Source organism: Dasypus novemcinctus, chromosome 2, assembly GCF_030445035.2.
Source record: "Dasypus novemcinctus isolate mDasNov1 chromosome 2, mDasNov1.1.hap2, whole genome shotgun sequence".
NCBI lineage: Eukaryota > Metazoa > Chordata > Mammalia > Cingulata > Dasypodidae > Dasypus > Dasypus novemcinctus.
Genome location: NC_080674.1, coordinates 118287620 through 118302416, shown reverse-complemented (window position 1 = coordinate 118302416; position 14797 = coordinate 118287620). Strand labels below are relative to the sequence as shown.

The window sequence follows — 14797 nt, the reverse complement described above, 5'->3', positions numbered from 1 at the left end:
GTGGTTCTCGGCCGCCCTTGTCGTTCCTTGGCATGCAGACACCACACCGCGCTCCAGTCTCTGCCCCGTCCTCACACGGTGTCCTCGCTGTGTGCCTCTGTGTTCCTGTGTCCAAATTCTCCTCCTCTTCTAAGGACACTGGTTATTGGTTTAGGGCCTACCCTAGCCCTGGATGACCGCATCTTAACTAATTACATCTGCAAAAACTGTTTCCAAATAAGGTACCAGAGGTTAAGACTGGAAATCTCTTTTGAGGGGACATAATTTCAACTCATAGTAGGGGACCAGACAAAAAGCAAACAAATAAGATTATAAGAAAGCTCCAAGAAGGAAATAAATAGAATACCAGGGAGGGTTGAAGTCAAGGAAGGTTTCTCCAAAGAAGTGATCTCAAGTTGAGATTTTAAGACTAAAACGGAGCAGCCATCTGATAAGCTAAGAAGAGTCTCGCAGGCCAGTTTATCAACCACAAACTTGGAAAGAGGGTGGATAAAGTAGGGACTATCCAAAGGACAAGGTGAGTGAAGTGGAGTGAGCGAAAGGAAGAGCTACACGAGACAAGGTAGTAGAGTAACTAGGCCTAGGTTGGAATTCGATTCTGAGGCCCTGGACCAAGTTTACTCTTTATTCCAAGTGTAATTGGAGGGCTCTAAGTAGGGGACAATTTGATTTCATTTTGCAAGGTGTGAAGAGTGAAAAGGGTGGTGGGAGGGTCTCAGAGAAGATTCTCAGGTGTCTAGATTTTATTGTTGGGCACAGCGTGTTGCCATTTATTGAGATGGGGGAGGACAAGGTTTGGGGAGAATTGAAAATGTCATTGTGGAATGTTATATTTGAAATGTCAGTGTGATACCTATATGGGAATATCAGGAAGGCAGCTGGACATATGAGATTGTCAATCATGAAAGAGGTCTGGGCAAGAGAAATTTGGGAGTTGTGGGCCTGTAAATGCCTAATAAATTCACAGGAGTGGATAAAATCACCCCTAGGGGGAGGGTGTCCAGGAGACTGATCTCCAGGGGAACGCCAACACTTCCAGATTTAGAGGATAAGACACCAAAGAAGGAAATGAATGGCCTCTAATGCAGGAAGAAAACAGTAGAGACCCATCATGCCTTAAGTGGAGGAGAGCATTTGAAGAAGGAAAGTGGATTAGTGGGATGTTGTCTGAGAAAGTCCATAAAATTGTGAGAAAGCCACATGGAGGTTTGTGAGCTGGGTAAGCAGCTCCTTCTCACTGGTGGGGACAGAATGTATACTAGAGCAGGTGGAAAAGTAAATGAGAAGTGAGAGAGCAGGGACCTTTTCAAGGGATCTTAATGTGAGTGGGGCAGAAAAGAATATTCCTACATGGAGTATAGAATATACCTTACATGGAAGTGAACTTGGAGTTGCCAGAGCCTGGCAGTGGTCTTAGGTAATCACTCACCAGACACCTCCCATTATAAGCAAGTCTCTCCATATCCTTCTGTAAGATCTTTAGTTCCAAGATTTGTCTTCAGTGTTCAGAGCTCAGGCAAGGTAAATGGCTTCCAGGCCCCTTAGCCATTGCAAGAGTCACTTGCATGTTACGTGTGTGAAACATTAAGGCCTCTTTAAAAGTTGGTGGTCAGAATACTGCAAATGCATGTGTCTCATGAAAAATGAATTCTTATATCTGGGGCAGAAAATGGAGAAGATGAAGCTAATGTTTTTCTGATTTGTTTTTAACTTTGACACAAACTCTTTTGCCCTTGCTTTACAGTTCTGAATCCTATAAAACTTCAAGTTCCCACTGCATAGCCTACCCATGGTTAATAATGCTAGACTGTCTAACCTCAGTGAAGCTTTGGACCCAATGTACAGGGCCTCGTCCATTACCATTTCCCAGGTGGAGGCCCTCTGGGGCGGTTTCTTGTTCACTCAGTGATTCATCTTTAGCGTTTGCTCTGTAGCAAGTAGTTAAAAGAGTACATGATCTTGGGCCAGACTGCATGGCTCAAATCCCAGGACAAGCTTATCCTAAAGTTCTTAACCTTCCCAAGTTTAACTTAAACTTCCTATGCCTCCATTTCCTCATCTGAGAAATGAAGGATAATAATACTTAATTCAAAGGGTTATTGGGAGGATTATTGAGCAAGGGCTCAACAAGCAGTACGTTATTGTGAGGCTGCTTTCCATTTGCCCCAAGGAGGGTGGTTTACTGAAGCATCCAGACATTACTCTTGAGAGGGCCTCAAGGTTGGGCATAGTCTCCTTTACTGGGATTGGCCTCAGAACCTAGCACAGTACCTGGCATTAGGCAAACCGAGCAGGGGCGTGGATACCGGTGGGAAATGACCGGGAGACCTACTTTTCATTTCTAATTCATGCAAAATCGAGTGATTCTTTTACCTAGAGTTACTTCCTTTATAATTTTGTGTCACTTGCATCTGCTAAGACATCTGACATACGCCCATTCTAACATGCATTTCAGACCCGGATATAGATTAAACTCTTGAAATATTGCCAAATTAAGTAAATCCAGGTGTGAAATCATGAAAGTGATTTTCTTCCTTTGTAGCCGTATTGAACATCTCAAATCCCAAAATGATCTCCTGACCATAACCCTGGAGGAATGCAAAAGCAATGCTGAGAGGATGAGCATGCTGGTGGGAAAATATGAATCCAACGCCACGGCGCTGAGACTGGCCTTGCAGTACAGGTAGGCAAGCCGTCAGGAGCAGGGAAGCACACAACTACATTTCTGTAGCCACTGTAATTTAGAAATGCATCTGTAGAAACCTGCATAAACATAGAAAACAGGCTTTTAAAAGATATAACCAGAAAGTTGGACCAACAAATAGAGGTGTGGTACGTATTGAAAAACAGTTAGTGCCCCAGTAGCAGTTAAGAAAATAAGGGTAATGGATATAATTATTTGTAAGCACATATGTTTCTATTAGCATATTCAACTTAAATATTTTTTGTGCAGGTAATATCCTCAAAATATCACTTTTTGTTGTAAATATTAATGTCTTATTCCTTGAAGCTTTTATTCATATTCATATATGGTTTGCATTGTGGTAAATCTAATGCATTCTATTTCTTCAATGTATTACAGTTTTTCAATTTGCTTAACTGTCTGCATTTATGCATTGCATCAAGTTTATATATTAATTACTCATTTCTCTAAAACACATATAGACTTTTGCAGACTCTTGATATTGAAAATATCCTATTTTTCTATGGTGAATAATTTAATACAGAGAATGTCTTCATCCTTTTGAATGTTTTCCTCAGGATAAAACCCCTGGAGCAGGAAATATAGGTCAATGGATAGGACTATTTTCAAGGCTTTTCAAGCATGCCACCAATTTGCTTCCATAAAATCAAGGCAGTTTAAACCTCTGTGATTCATTCATTGATGAGCAAGTGGTATATAAATATACCACTTTTTTTTCCCAGGTTCATCAGCTTTGGGATTTATTTGTTTTAAAATTATTGCTTGTTTCATAGCCATAAAACTATGCCTTATTATTATTTTCATAGATTTATTTTATTAGCGTTATCATTGAGGTATAATTGCCAAGGTCCCAGAATAGTGATTATGTCTTACTCTTAGCATTCTCTAAAAAACTCAATATTCCCAGGGTCCACAGGATGGAGGAATAAAGTATGGATTAAAGTGGACTTACTGGTATTCTACTATAGAACTACTGTGACTCCAGCAATGGAAGAAATTGTAGCAATGTGAAAACAGTGGCCACAGTAGTTGTTGAGGGCAGGGAGAGGGAAGAAGAGATGTGATGTGGGGGCATTTTGGGACTTGGAGTTGTACTAACTGATATTGCAGGGACAGATGCTGAACATTGTATATCCTGCCATAACCCACTAAATGGACTGGGGGAGAGTGTAAACTACAATGTAAACTATAATCCATGCGGTGCAGCAGTGCTCCAAAATGTATGCACCAAATGCAATGAATGTGCCACAATGATGAAAGAGGTTGCTGATGAGGGTGGGAGGAGTGTGGGGCCGTGGGGAGTGGGGTATAGGAGAACCTCTTATATTTTTTAATGTAACATTTTTTGTGATCTATCTTTAAAAAGAAAAGACAAATAAATTTAAAATAATAGTAATTGTAATTGCATATTTCTAATAATTCTTCCAAACAAAAAAATAAATACAAAGGAAAAAACATAAAGTGCTTTGGGAGGGGGAAAAATAAAACCTCAATATTGTTTTCAGAAACATTGCTACTTCCTCAGAAAGCGAAATTAAACCAAAAATATGAGACCAATGCTAGAGAACAATCAGACTCGTTTACAGACCACCAAAGCAATACATGATTCGTCTATGGTAATTCTCGTCACAGGCTGTTCTGTGCCCACAGTCACCCTCACCAGAACAGTCTTCCTCCTGATGAAGAAATAGCCCAGCATCCTAACATAAAAATTGGACTGCCGTAGAAGGGAGGGGCTACCAGGTAGAGCCAGTGACTGGGCCTTTTTCATTAACTCTCGGTAAAAGAAGACGAAAGAAAGACCAAAACAGATGGGCTGTTGACTAAATGTTGACAAAAGCAATATTCTCCCTGCTCAGCTATGAGAGGCTAATGAGTTATTTGCTTTAAGGGGGAATTTTGCTACTGTAGGCATCTCGTTTGGGGCCACGCAGGTGGTGTGCACATGCTTCACCTTCCCTTTTAGCTGATCAACAAGGGGACAACAACAACGTGCCTCTCCCAACTTTATTGCTCTTCTTTATTTTTCTATATTCTAGTATAAAGTGTTTTTTTAAAAAAAGGCTAACATATTAATAGAACAAGCCACGGGCCTTGTCCATTGGTAGTTTCTTTGTTCATGTGGATGGCGAGACTGAAAGGTGCCTCCTACCAAGGAAATGGCACTAGCGTGGAAGATGCTCGTTGTTCTTTGCCAGGGCTGAGGATTCCGTTGCTTGTGTTTCAGTGAGCAGTGCATCGAGGCCTATGAGCTGCTCCTGGCCCTGGCCGAGAGCGAGCAGAACCTCATCCTGGGGCAGTTCCGAGCAGCCGGCGTGGGCTCCTCCGCAGGTGAGTGTGCCCTGAGACCCTCCGTCCTTGCCCTCACCGTGTTTGCCTGTCTTTTTTGCCCTCCTACCCCTGTCTAAGCTGTTGGCACTGGAGCATCCCAACAATATGAAATTCGCTTGTCAAGTGTGTTTTTCGTTTTTCCTCTTGACTGAGTGAGTAAATTGTTTATGCTGAATGCTGTAAGAACTGGAGTGGAAACAGAATTACAGACATGTTAAAACAAACAACCCCTCTTAGGAGACATGTTCTCCTGGGCCAAGAGAGGACCAGATGGCGCAGGGGCCCGCACTGGTCGTTAAAGCCCGACTTTCCAGTGTCTCTCTGCGATGCTGGTTGTTGAGGACCCCTTACTGGTTACATGTGTTCTCAACATTTTTCCTTTTGGGTACTTATGAAGCATGAGTTCTCCTCCCTGGCATCCGGGTGTCTTAGGAATAGAGGAAGTCGTTTCACGCCCTGCTCCTGTCAGCCTCGTAGGGAGCTGGCCCCGTGAGCCCACCCTGCGGGGAGCTGGGCCGTCTGCTCTCCTGCCCTGCCCTGCGGGGCCGTGGTGGCCGCGTATCCTGTTGGTCTGACTGCACAAGGCCTGGCCCCCTTTATCTCCCCGTGTTTAGCAAGTGGAAGGGGTATGTATGTAATTGAAGGAGATACAAGTGTGGCATGGTTGGCACCAACATTTGCTAAAATTTCAGCAGTTACTGTGGCTCTGAGCCTGGCAGGGGTATGAAATCGTGCTTGAGAGGAGAGAGACATACAGGGAGAACAAGGGCCATTTTCCACGCTGAGTCCTGGACGCTGCTTTCTTTGGGAAAGTAACAGCAAGTAAACAGAGAGCTGAAGTGACCAGAGCCAGGGATGGACAGTGTGGGCAGGCCAGGTATCCCCACCTGTCACAGAGTGGCCTTGTGCACCTCTCTTCCAGGATCACGACTCGGGCACCTCCCACATGCTTCTCCCCCTCCTTCTGGCCAGCTCCTCCCCTTGCCTGGGGTCTAGCTGTCATGTATGTGTTTCCTTGTTCAGTTTTGACATGTACAAGAATCTGAAGGAAAGAAGGTACCCTGCGTATTAATTTCCTGCTCCATATCCAAGTCACCCAGCCAGTCCTTTGTTTATATGGGTGGCCATAGTCCAATTTTCCCTCTTATTTTTGGTGTTTTTTTTTTTCAATAGTATTACCATCCCAGCCCTGAGGTAGAAACTCTGCCAGCATTTCCATTAGAAACCTCATTTTTCAGGGTCTTTTAACTGAACCATAAAACTTTATTCCTCGTATGAAACAGATCTTAAAATGATCTTGGCCTGCTGTCAAAGCTTTGGTTTTCTTTTTTTTTTTTTTTTTTTTTTTGATGTATGTGTTAAAATTGATAATAAAAAAAACCAATCATCCATTTTGTAGCATAGGAATATCTTAAAACGATTCCATTCTTAAAAGGTACTTTTTATTAGGCTTGTACCTAATCACCACAGTTACTTGGTAGAAGCTAAAAGGGCTTAACTAAATCTGCATTTAAAATATTTTTAAATCAATCACGAAACGCTTCCTATTTACCTAATCCTGGGGTGCTGGTATATATATTTTATAAGACAAGCAAGGTAGTTGGTTATATGTCTGCTTCAGAACAATTCAAAGAGCAATCACTTGATGAGATATAACTATTCTGTTTATGGAAAGAAAGAGGCACAAAGATTATCAGAGAAATAGACAAGGAAAGTACAGGGAGCCCTAACCTGTGTAGCATGCACACCCCCCATTTCCTCCCCATGCCACAGAGCTGAGGATAGGCTGGATTTTAACAGCTCTTCATTAAGCCTCTCTTTTATCTGCTGACAGCGGTAGTTGAGCTGTCACCCTGGCCCAGTGTGCCATCTAGTTGCACAGCAAAGCAAGTACCACTTTGTAACATTTACCCACAATATCAGTTTTCGTCACTTTTTTCTTTGCTTCTTGTGGACTTCACTGGCATTCATTACATTCATTCTAGATGATTTAAGCCAGTAATTTTCAAACTGTACCCTGAGAAGCTGGAGGAGTTTCTTCAGGCCTCAGCCATGGGCTTGGAGAGCGGGGAAGCTGAGTACATCCTCTTTCCCTACCCCTTCAACCAGTCCACGTTTACCAGCTTTGTACATGAGGCTTCGGCATAAGATTTCACCTGAAGATGTTTGAAAAAGCCTGGCTCTAGGCTGCAGAGGTAACACACTGGTCACTTATATGGCCAGCACAGTCTTGTAAAACACAACAAGAATGTGCACATCTGTGGAGGGGGGCTTCCCTGTCTGGCTCAGTGCTGGTCCCCACCATGCCCTAATGTCTGGCCCTAGCCCTATTACCTGGCTCCTGGAGGCATTTGATTTGCCACCCCAGACCAAGCTGAGAGAAAGGCCGGGGATAGCATCAGTACAGAAAACATGGAGAAATCTAATATCCTCATTTTAGCCACTTGGTTTTGTCTCTGGCCTACGCACAGCTCTAACCAGGGCTGCAGACATGTGGAGATGTGACCCAGTTTTGCCTCAATTTCCCCCTACCCTTGCTCCCAAAGAAGTGCCAACACAAAGAAGAATAGCCAAACAGTAGTTTGTGACTGAGCGGGAGAAGGCAGGAGCCTGGGTAATTAGAAAATCATAGAGCTGAAAACAGCCCTCAGATGTCACCTTGGCCAACCTCTTTATTTGTGGATGAGGAAAGTGGAGCCCACAGCAGAGAAATGTCTTCCCACGTACTGTTACTAAGTGACAGAGCCAAGCCTGGCGTGGCTCTCTTCCTGGGCTGTCCGATTCCATTTCCTCTCCACTGTGCCCCGTCTGCCCCCGTAACTGAGAGTTGATTATCCATGCTTGTTCCCGGCCTTGCCTTATCCAGACCCATGTTGATTAATTCATCGGCTTCTCTGTAATGTAGGAGACCAGTCAGGGGATGAAAACATCACTCAGATGCTCAAACGAGCCCACGACTGCCGGAAGACAGCTGAGAATGCTGCCAAAGCCCTGCTCATGAAGCTGGACGGCAGCTGCGGGGGAGCCTTTGCCGTGGCCGGCTGCAGCGTGCAGCCCTGGGAGAGCCTCTCCTCCAACAGCCACACCAGGTAATTCCCAGCCTCTCCTAAGCTAGAACTTGTGTCCACGTGGAGTCTGTCCACCTGGCTCACGTGCAGTGATCCGCTCTCAGGGACTGCCCCGCCTGGGGCAAGGGCAGCCTTTCAGACGCCTTGCAGCCTCCTGTGTCTTACAAGGAGGCACTCAGGAGGGGAGAGCGGGAAGTGGGCCTCCTCGTTTCTCCAACCTGGAAACCGCAGTCCAGAGTGAAGGGGTGATTTGCTGAAGAAGGAGTGGTGGCAATGGAACTAACCTCCCTGGGTGCTCTTTCTCCCATATTGTTCTCTTCACAATTCTTCATGAGTTCCGATTTCCAGGAAGGATTTTGAGCGGCTTAGACTGATGACCTGCATGTGGTCCCTGAACACCCAGTGTCCTGCTTCCAGGCTCCATGCTCTCCATTCCTCTTGTGCCTCTGTCCTTTGTAAGCTCTTCTCAGGCAGTAGCCTCATCCTCTCCCATTTCTTTTGCCTCAGTGAGGTCATATTCACAGCATGGTCTTAACAGACTTTAATCATGGACCTGAGTTCAAGTTCACTGTCTGTGAATCTAGAAAACTAAAGTTGGTCCTTGAAAAAGATGGGGAGGAAAGCAGTGAAGACCTTGTTAAATATGATTCACTGAAGCCATTTGATTCTTTGGGGTGGGGAGGGGAGTGGGAATAAACCCTTTTCTGGTTATCCTCTCATTTCTTGCCGCTGAAGCCCTGAAGTAGGAATGCCTTCCCTTTATATGCCAGGTCTCAGTCTAGAAAGTATGTTGTTAGAGATTCTCATTCAATCATCATGTCATGAAAGATTAGAAGGGTAACCTACCCCATTTTCACAGGTAAGAAAATCTTGTCTGGGAGATAGATAGGTGGACTTGCTGAAGGTCATGTGCCTGATAAGTGGGACTCGAACCCAGGACCCCAGCTCTAAATACATGACTCCTTCCACTAGCTATGTGGTTTTTCATGACATTATAAAGCAGCGCCTGTGATCACGTGACCAGAACCACGTAAGCGTAGATTGAATCTCAAGCTCTAAAGGAGATACCCTGGTGTTCTGTTAGTGACTGAAAGCAATTTAATATTCCCATCTGCTTCCCACTGGCAGGACCCAGCCATCTGCCTCAGCACATCCATTTAGCTGTCCTGGACCTGGTGTCGCAGGAAAGGGGACATTTTCAATAATACTTTTGGCCGGATGCCCACAGACACAAGGGAGTTATTTCCTTGTGACTCCAGCAGCAGTGGCCTTATTCATTAAAGCAAGGATTATAATTTTTTTTAAACAAGATTCTTCTCTTTAAATATAGAAAGCAGATGCTTTCCTTAATGACTTTTCCAGATGTGTATAATCTATAATTTCCATATTCATTTAGAAAAGAAATGTAGTTCTAAAGTTGTCAGTGATATTTTTCTGTTGAATTAGTGAACAGGATTAGATTGACAAGAAATTTGTACTGCTCCGATAGTGTATAAGGTTCATGCCCAGAACTCTTGCTCAAACCGTGCCCCCCTCCAAGAATAATTTTATTGTTTTAATCTATTTCAGAGGCAAATTTGGAAGTCAGAAGGGGAGACATTTTGTCACCATCTATTTAGTGGAGACTGTTTTTTTTCCTAACATTTGTTATAACAATGTATAGATGAGTCTTGATTTTGAGACAGTTTTCTTAGGGAAATTTAATTTTCGGTAATATATTACTGCAGGTTTCGATGCATTTTCAAGGATGACCTCATAAAAAATGGTCCTGGAACTAATTGTGGTCTCAGATGGATCTTCCAATCAAAGCACAGAAGACTTTATCTCAGATTTCACTTGCTTCTCTTTAAAAATTCACTTTTATACACCTTCCCAAATCCAGAGGCGCTCAGAGTAGGTACAAAAGAACTGAACACAGGCCATTCGTGTGAGGTGATTCTTAGAACCTGATATAACTAGACTATTTTCTGTTAAATATGGATTTAGAAAAAATTTCCAAACTGCCAGACTTCTTTCAAAATTAATTTTGTTTGTAAATCTTGTCATTCTAGCTCAGATGCTTTGCCATGTCAGGTTTTGTTTTTGTTTTTGTTTTCGTTTTATTCTAACAACATTTTTTAAAATTTTTATTTCTTTTACACTTTTTTATTAAAGTTAATAGATCGCAAAGAACATTACATTAAAAACATAAAAAGCACGTAAAAAATATAAGAGGTTCCCATATACCCTACTCCCCACCCCCCCACCCCATCATTTTTGTAAATTGTATTTTTTTGAAGATATATACATCACCAAAAAAAAGTTACATTAAAAAATATAAGAGGTCCCCGTATACCTCCCATCCCCCACCCCACTCCTCCCACACCATCAACCTCCCCCATCCTTGTGGCACACTCATCACACTCGGTGAACACATTTTGGGGCACTGCTGCACCACATAGATAAGCGTTTACCCTGTAGTTCACACTCTCCCCCAGTACATTCAGTAGGTTAAGGCAGGATATATAAAGTCCAGCATCTGACCCTGCAATATCATTTAGGATAACTCCAAGTCCCAAAAATGCTCCCACATCACATCTCTTCTTACCTCTCCCTGCCCTTTGACTTTGAATAAAAGAGGGAAATGCAAGGACAAATGAGTTTATATGGCTAAGAGTCTTCCAGAATGAGTTAAGAGGTCATCAGAGGAATCATGCTAACTCACACCTCAGCAGGATCCCAGAGAGAGCCAAAGTAGATACAACCCTAGGTGCTGGTTCTCCTGAAGGCTGTGGAGATCCACAGGGTATACAGTCATGGCAGATGGATTTGGAGTTCAGTGCCATGTCAGAATTTGTGCTCCTGAGTGTGATGGAGCTGGACTCAGATGTGACCTTCCTACACATGCCTCTTGTCGCTTTTACTGAACCTGTGGTTGGTGTGAGGGATGGTATATACTCAGGAGACTTGAATCTCTGGACTGCCCATGTGCCAGCTGGGCCCTGAGCCTCAGCAGAGTGGAGACTCCTACTCTCTGGTTCATTGGACTTACCCAGGTCAGCTAACAGGGAGGTGAAGATGTCAAACACCACACCAGGGAATTAAGAGCTCCTACAACTGCCAGCAGAGGAATTGCATACATTATCCATGTGTAATCTAAGCCCCGTCTTGATCTAGAGGTGGAGTGGACATCACCATCCCAGGGTCCACAGAATGGAGGAATCAAATATGGATTAGAGTGGACTTACTGATATTCTACTATAGAATTATTGTGACTAGTAACAGAAGAAATTGTAGCACTGAGGGGGAGAAAGTGACCACAGTAGTTGCTGAGGGCAGGGAGAGGGAAGAAAAGATGTGCCATGTCGATTTTATGAAAAAAAGAAAAAAGAAACTTTCTGAGTTGGTTTTTTATGTGGCCCAATAAATGTTTTTTCCACCGCTAGAACCAACTAGCACAGAAAATTCCAACCAGGTGCTGGTTAACTCTTAGTCAAGGTCTTGGGAATGGAATGCTGAGTGTCAGGCCTCCAGAGACCTTTCTGGAAGCACACAAGTGGGCAGCTCCTGATGGCACGAGGCTTAATGGTTTTGGGGTAAAAATTATAGGCAAGCCTTCAGTTGACTGTTGGCAGGAGGCCAGGGATGCTGCTGTCTGGTGTTTGAAAATACAGCCATAGCTTATCAGAAAGTGTAATTGTTTTAATGAACAGGGTAACTAGATAATGTTGATTGCCAGAGTAGTTTTATCACCAATCCTCCTTCAAAAACAAGGAGGCAAATGAACTAATTGTTGGAAAGTGGAATAAGAAATTCTTAATCAAGCCCACCCTTTGCCTCCAGCATCACAATTTCTGCTCAGTCTGTGAGAGCACAATCATCCATCTAAATCCACAGAGGAACATGTGGCTAAGGCAGAATAAGCTACAAAAAGTCAACGCTCACGTTGACTGGAACCGAGTCCCTTTTGTCTCCTCAGCAGGTGGGGCTCATGGTGAGCTGTGCGAGAAGGGCCCCTGCAGCTTGGCGGCGAGCTGCCAGGATGCCCGCCAGCTGGCCACTCCCACTCGGCATAATCCCCAAACTGGAACGGGGGCAGCAATTCCAGGGAAGCTCAGCCCTCCCCCTCCAAGCCAGCCTTGATTAGGTAAAGCTTCGTTGGACAGGAAGCAGTTGGGGATAGTGGGATCAGGGCCCATCTGAAGAATGGATGTATTCTAACAGCCATGCAATTGGAACAGGCCTAGGCTACCCCCAGCAGCAAGGCCCAGGGAATGTGAGCCGGCTCCTGTGGAAGTCATCTGTACTTCCCTCTCGCAGAAGGGAGCTGCTTTCCCTATCGAGTATCAGCACAGTCTTTCCAAAGGCTTTGGGATAAATGTTTAGAAATGTTAGTACATTCTAAAGTCTGGTTCAGCCACGTTCATCAGCCTGCCTGCTCAAAGGTCCTTGTTACTTATCTTTTAGATTCTGTGAGAATTAGGTGGAGACATGAAATGCATTTTGTGCCAACTTTTTTCTAAGACCTAATTTCCTGATTTCAGAAGAATTTGAAGGAATTCAGTTAAAACCCAAGCATTATGAAATGGATAGTACACAAAGGGAAAGTTCTCCATGCTGCCGCCTTCACTGGAAAGGAGACTGCTAACAATTTAGGGTATATTTCCGTTGGTATAATTGTTGATTTTTTTAATCAGTTAAGACCCTTGGTTGCAGTTGACAGAAATGTGCTCAAATAGCTTACACTAAAAGGGGCTGACTAGAAGGATAAGGGCGTGTCCCATGCCAGAGCTGCATAGCCAGAAGGCAAAGGGTTACAAATAAGCGAGAGCAGCCACAAACCAGGTTCCAGAGCAAAGCCCTGGCTCCACAGGCAACTTGGGCAGATGTGGAAATTTCAATAATTCATCAATATGTTAGAAAACAACATAGGAAAATTCCCTCCGAGCAAAGTGCATTCTCCTTCTTGCTGTAGGCAGGCTCCCCGGGTGCTAGAAGGCCAGCACACCACCCGCGTTGGTACACAAGGCAGGCTGGTCTCACTGGCCTCCAGTAAGAAACTCCTGGGCAAAGGGAGGTTTTGCCAGCGGGGTCAGTCACCTGGCCATGGCAGGATGGGGCCATGGCAGTTCCCCCAGGAATCCCGGGGACGGAGAAGAGAAGGGATAGTTCCAGAAGAAGAGGAAAGGCCTGTGCTCGCCAGACCAAAGCATGACAACTATAAAAATGGGACTACGGGTCATTTTTAACCTAATGAAGATACTGTCATATGGACCGTCTTGCTTTTCCCCCTTACCATTAACTTCTCGGTCATCTTCCTGTATGTATGGCTCTTTTTCATAGTTGCAGTTTCCCGTTGAATGGTGATGCCATAACGTATTTAACCTGTTTCCTCTTGTTGGTTATTTGTAACCAGTTTCCCATTTTATAGCACTGTTGTAGCCATCATCCTTGTCACTTTTGAGCAAGTTCTGTGGGACCAATACTAAGGAGTAGAATTTGCCTGCTCAAAAATCATAAATGTTTCAAATATCAAATTGCCCTTCAAGTGATTTTCTCCTTCTTCCTCCACACCCTTGCTAATACTGGGTAGTATAGTTTTTTTTTTCCAATTTGGCTCATCTGTAGGCAGAAATGCCCCTTAATATTTCAACTTGCACCTCTTCATCAGTGATTTTTGAAAATCATTTATAATGTTTAATTTTTCTAATGCCAGGGAAAATGTTGGCAATGATATAACTATGAGGCCTACATGGTGTCTTTCTTGGTGTGCTATCAGATACCAAATCAGCCTCTACAAAAAGCTGCACAAATAGACTCTGTCTCCTAAATATCTTATTGTGTCTTCCACTGACAACTAAGTTCTTAGGAGCTTTCTGGAACCAGGCAGTTTTTGAGTATTTTAGATATGTGGCAGCAGATTTTCACATACTCATATATTTTTAGGTAATTTACCCTCATTTATCCTTAGTTTCTCCTCCTGGGGAATTCTAATAACCATCTGAGAGAATATGATCAAAGAGATTTGGGTTTTTATTTTTACTTTTTTTTAGTCTTTTGTGAAAAGCCATTCATTGTCAAAAAGGAGGAGGTGACCTACAGCACAACAGTAAATGATTTAGGCATTTGACAAGGTTCCGTCTTCTGCTTGGAGGAATGTAGCCACTTATGAGTGGCTTAAGTGGCAGACGCCACCTCGACTGACCCCCTTCTTCCAAGTAAACTTCAAATGCTCATCAAACAGAAGCCCAGCCCCATAACACTTTCCTTCAAACCATGAGCTGTTCCTCAGTGGAAATCAGAAATCAAGCCAGGGTAGAGGCTGATAAAAACTTTAGGAAAAATCTTTAATTTTCAAGGCAAAAGAAATGAAATACTCTTCTAGCTCTCAGCCAAGACCAGCTGTAGCAGCAGCAGAAAACTGACTTTTTCTTCCAATAAGCACAGGGCAGAGTTGTCTCGAGGATGGCAGTGGGACATGGTGGAAAAGGACAGAAGAGATAATATTTGAAATGATGACTGGCTTGAGTGAAACACCACCCAGCGGGCAGGGTGGGCCGAGAGCGGTGGGTCCCGTGGCCCCCAGCCATGTCTCCACCCTGGCTGCAGGCGCCCTCTTTGTTGCAGTGCCTGGAAGGACCCTCGAGACAATGGGGTGCAGAGCAGAGCCAGTCCCACCTGAGCATCATGGGAATGAGAAACCCAAGTGTCTTGG

General features: G+C 43.9%; 1 protein-coding gene across 2 annotated transcripts in view; it reads left to right on the top strand.

The window, feature by feature from the left end:
- MCC (MCC regulator of WNT signaling pathway) overlaps positions 1–14797 on the top strand; it is a 512678-nt gene that overhangs the window by 434343 nt on the left and 63538 nt on the right. For both annotated transcript variants that reach the window (XM_058277125.1, XM_058277133.2), the window contains 3 exons: positions 2543–2683; positions 4932–5035; positions 7941–8124. In XM_058277125.1, coding sequence (XP_058133108.1) covers positions 2543–2683; positions 4932–5035; positions 7941–8124 — 429 coding nt within the window. The remainder of the gene's footprint in view (positions 1–2542; positions 2684–4931; positions 5036–7940; positions 8125–14797) is intronic.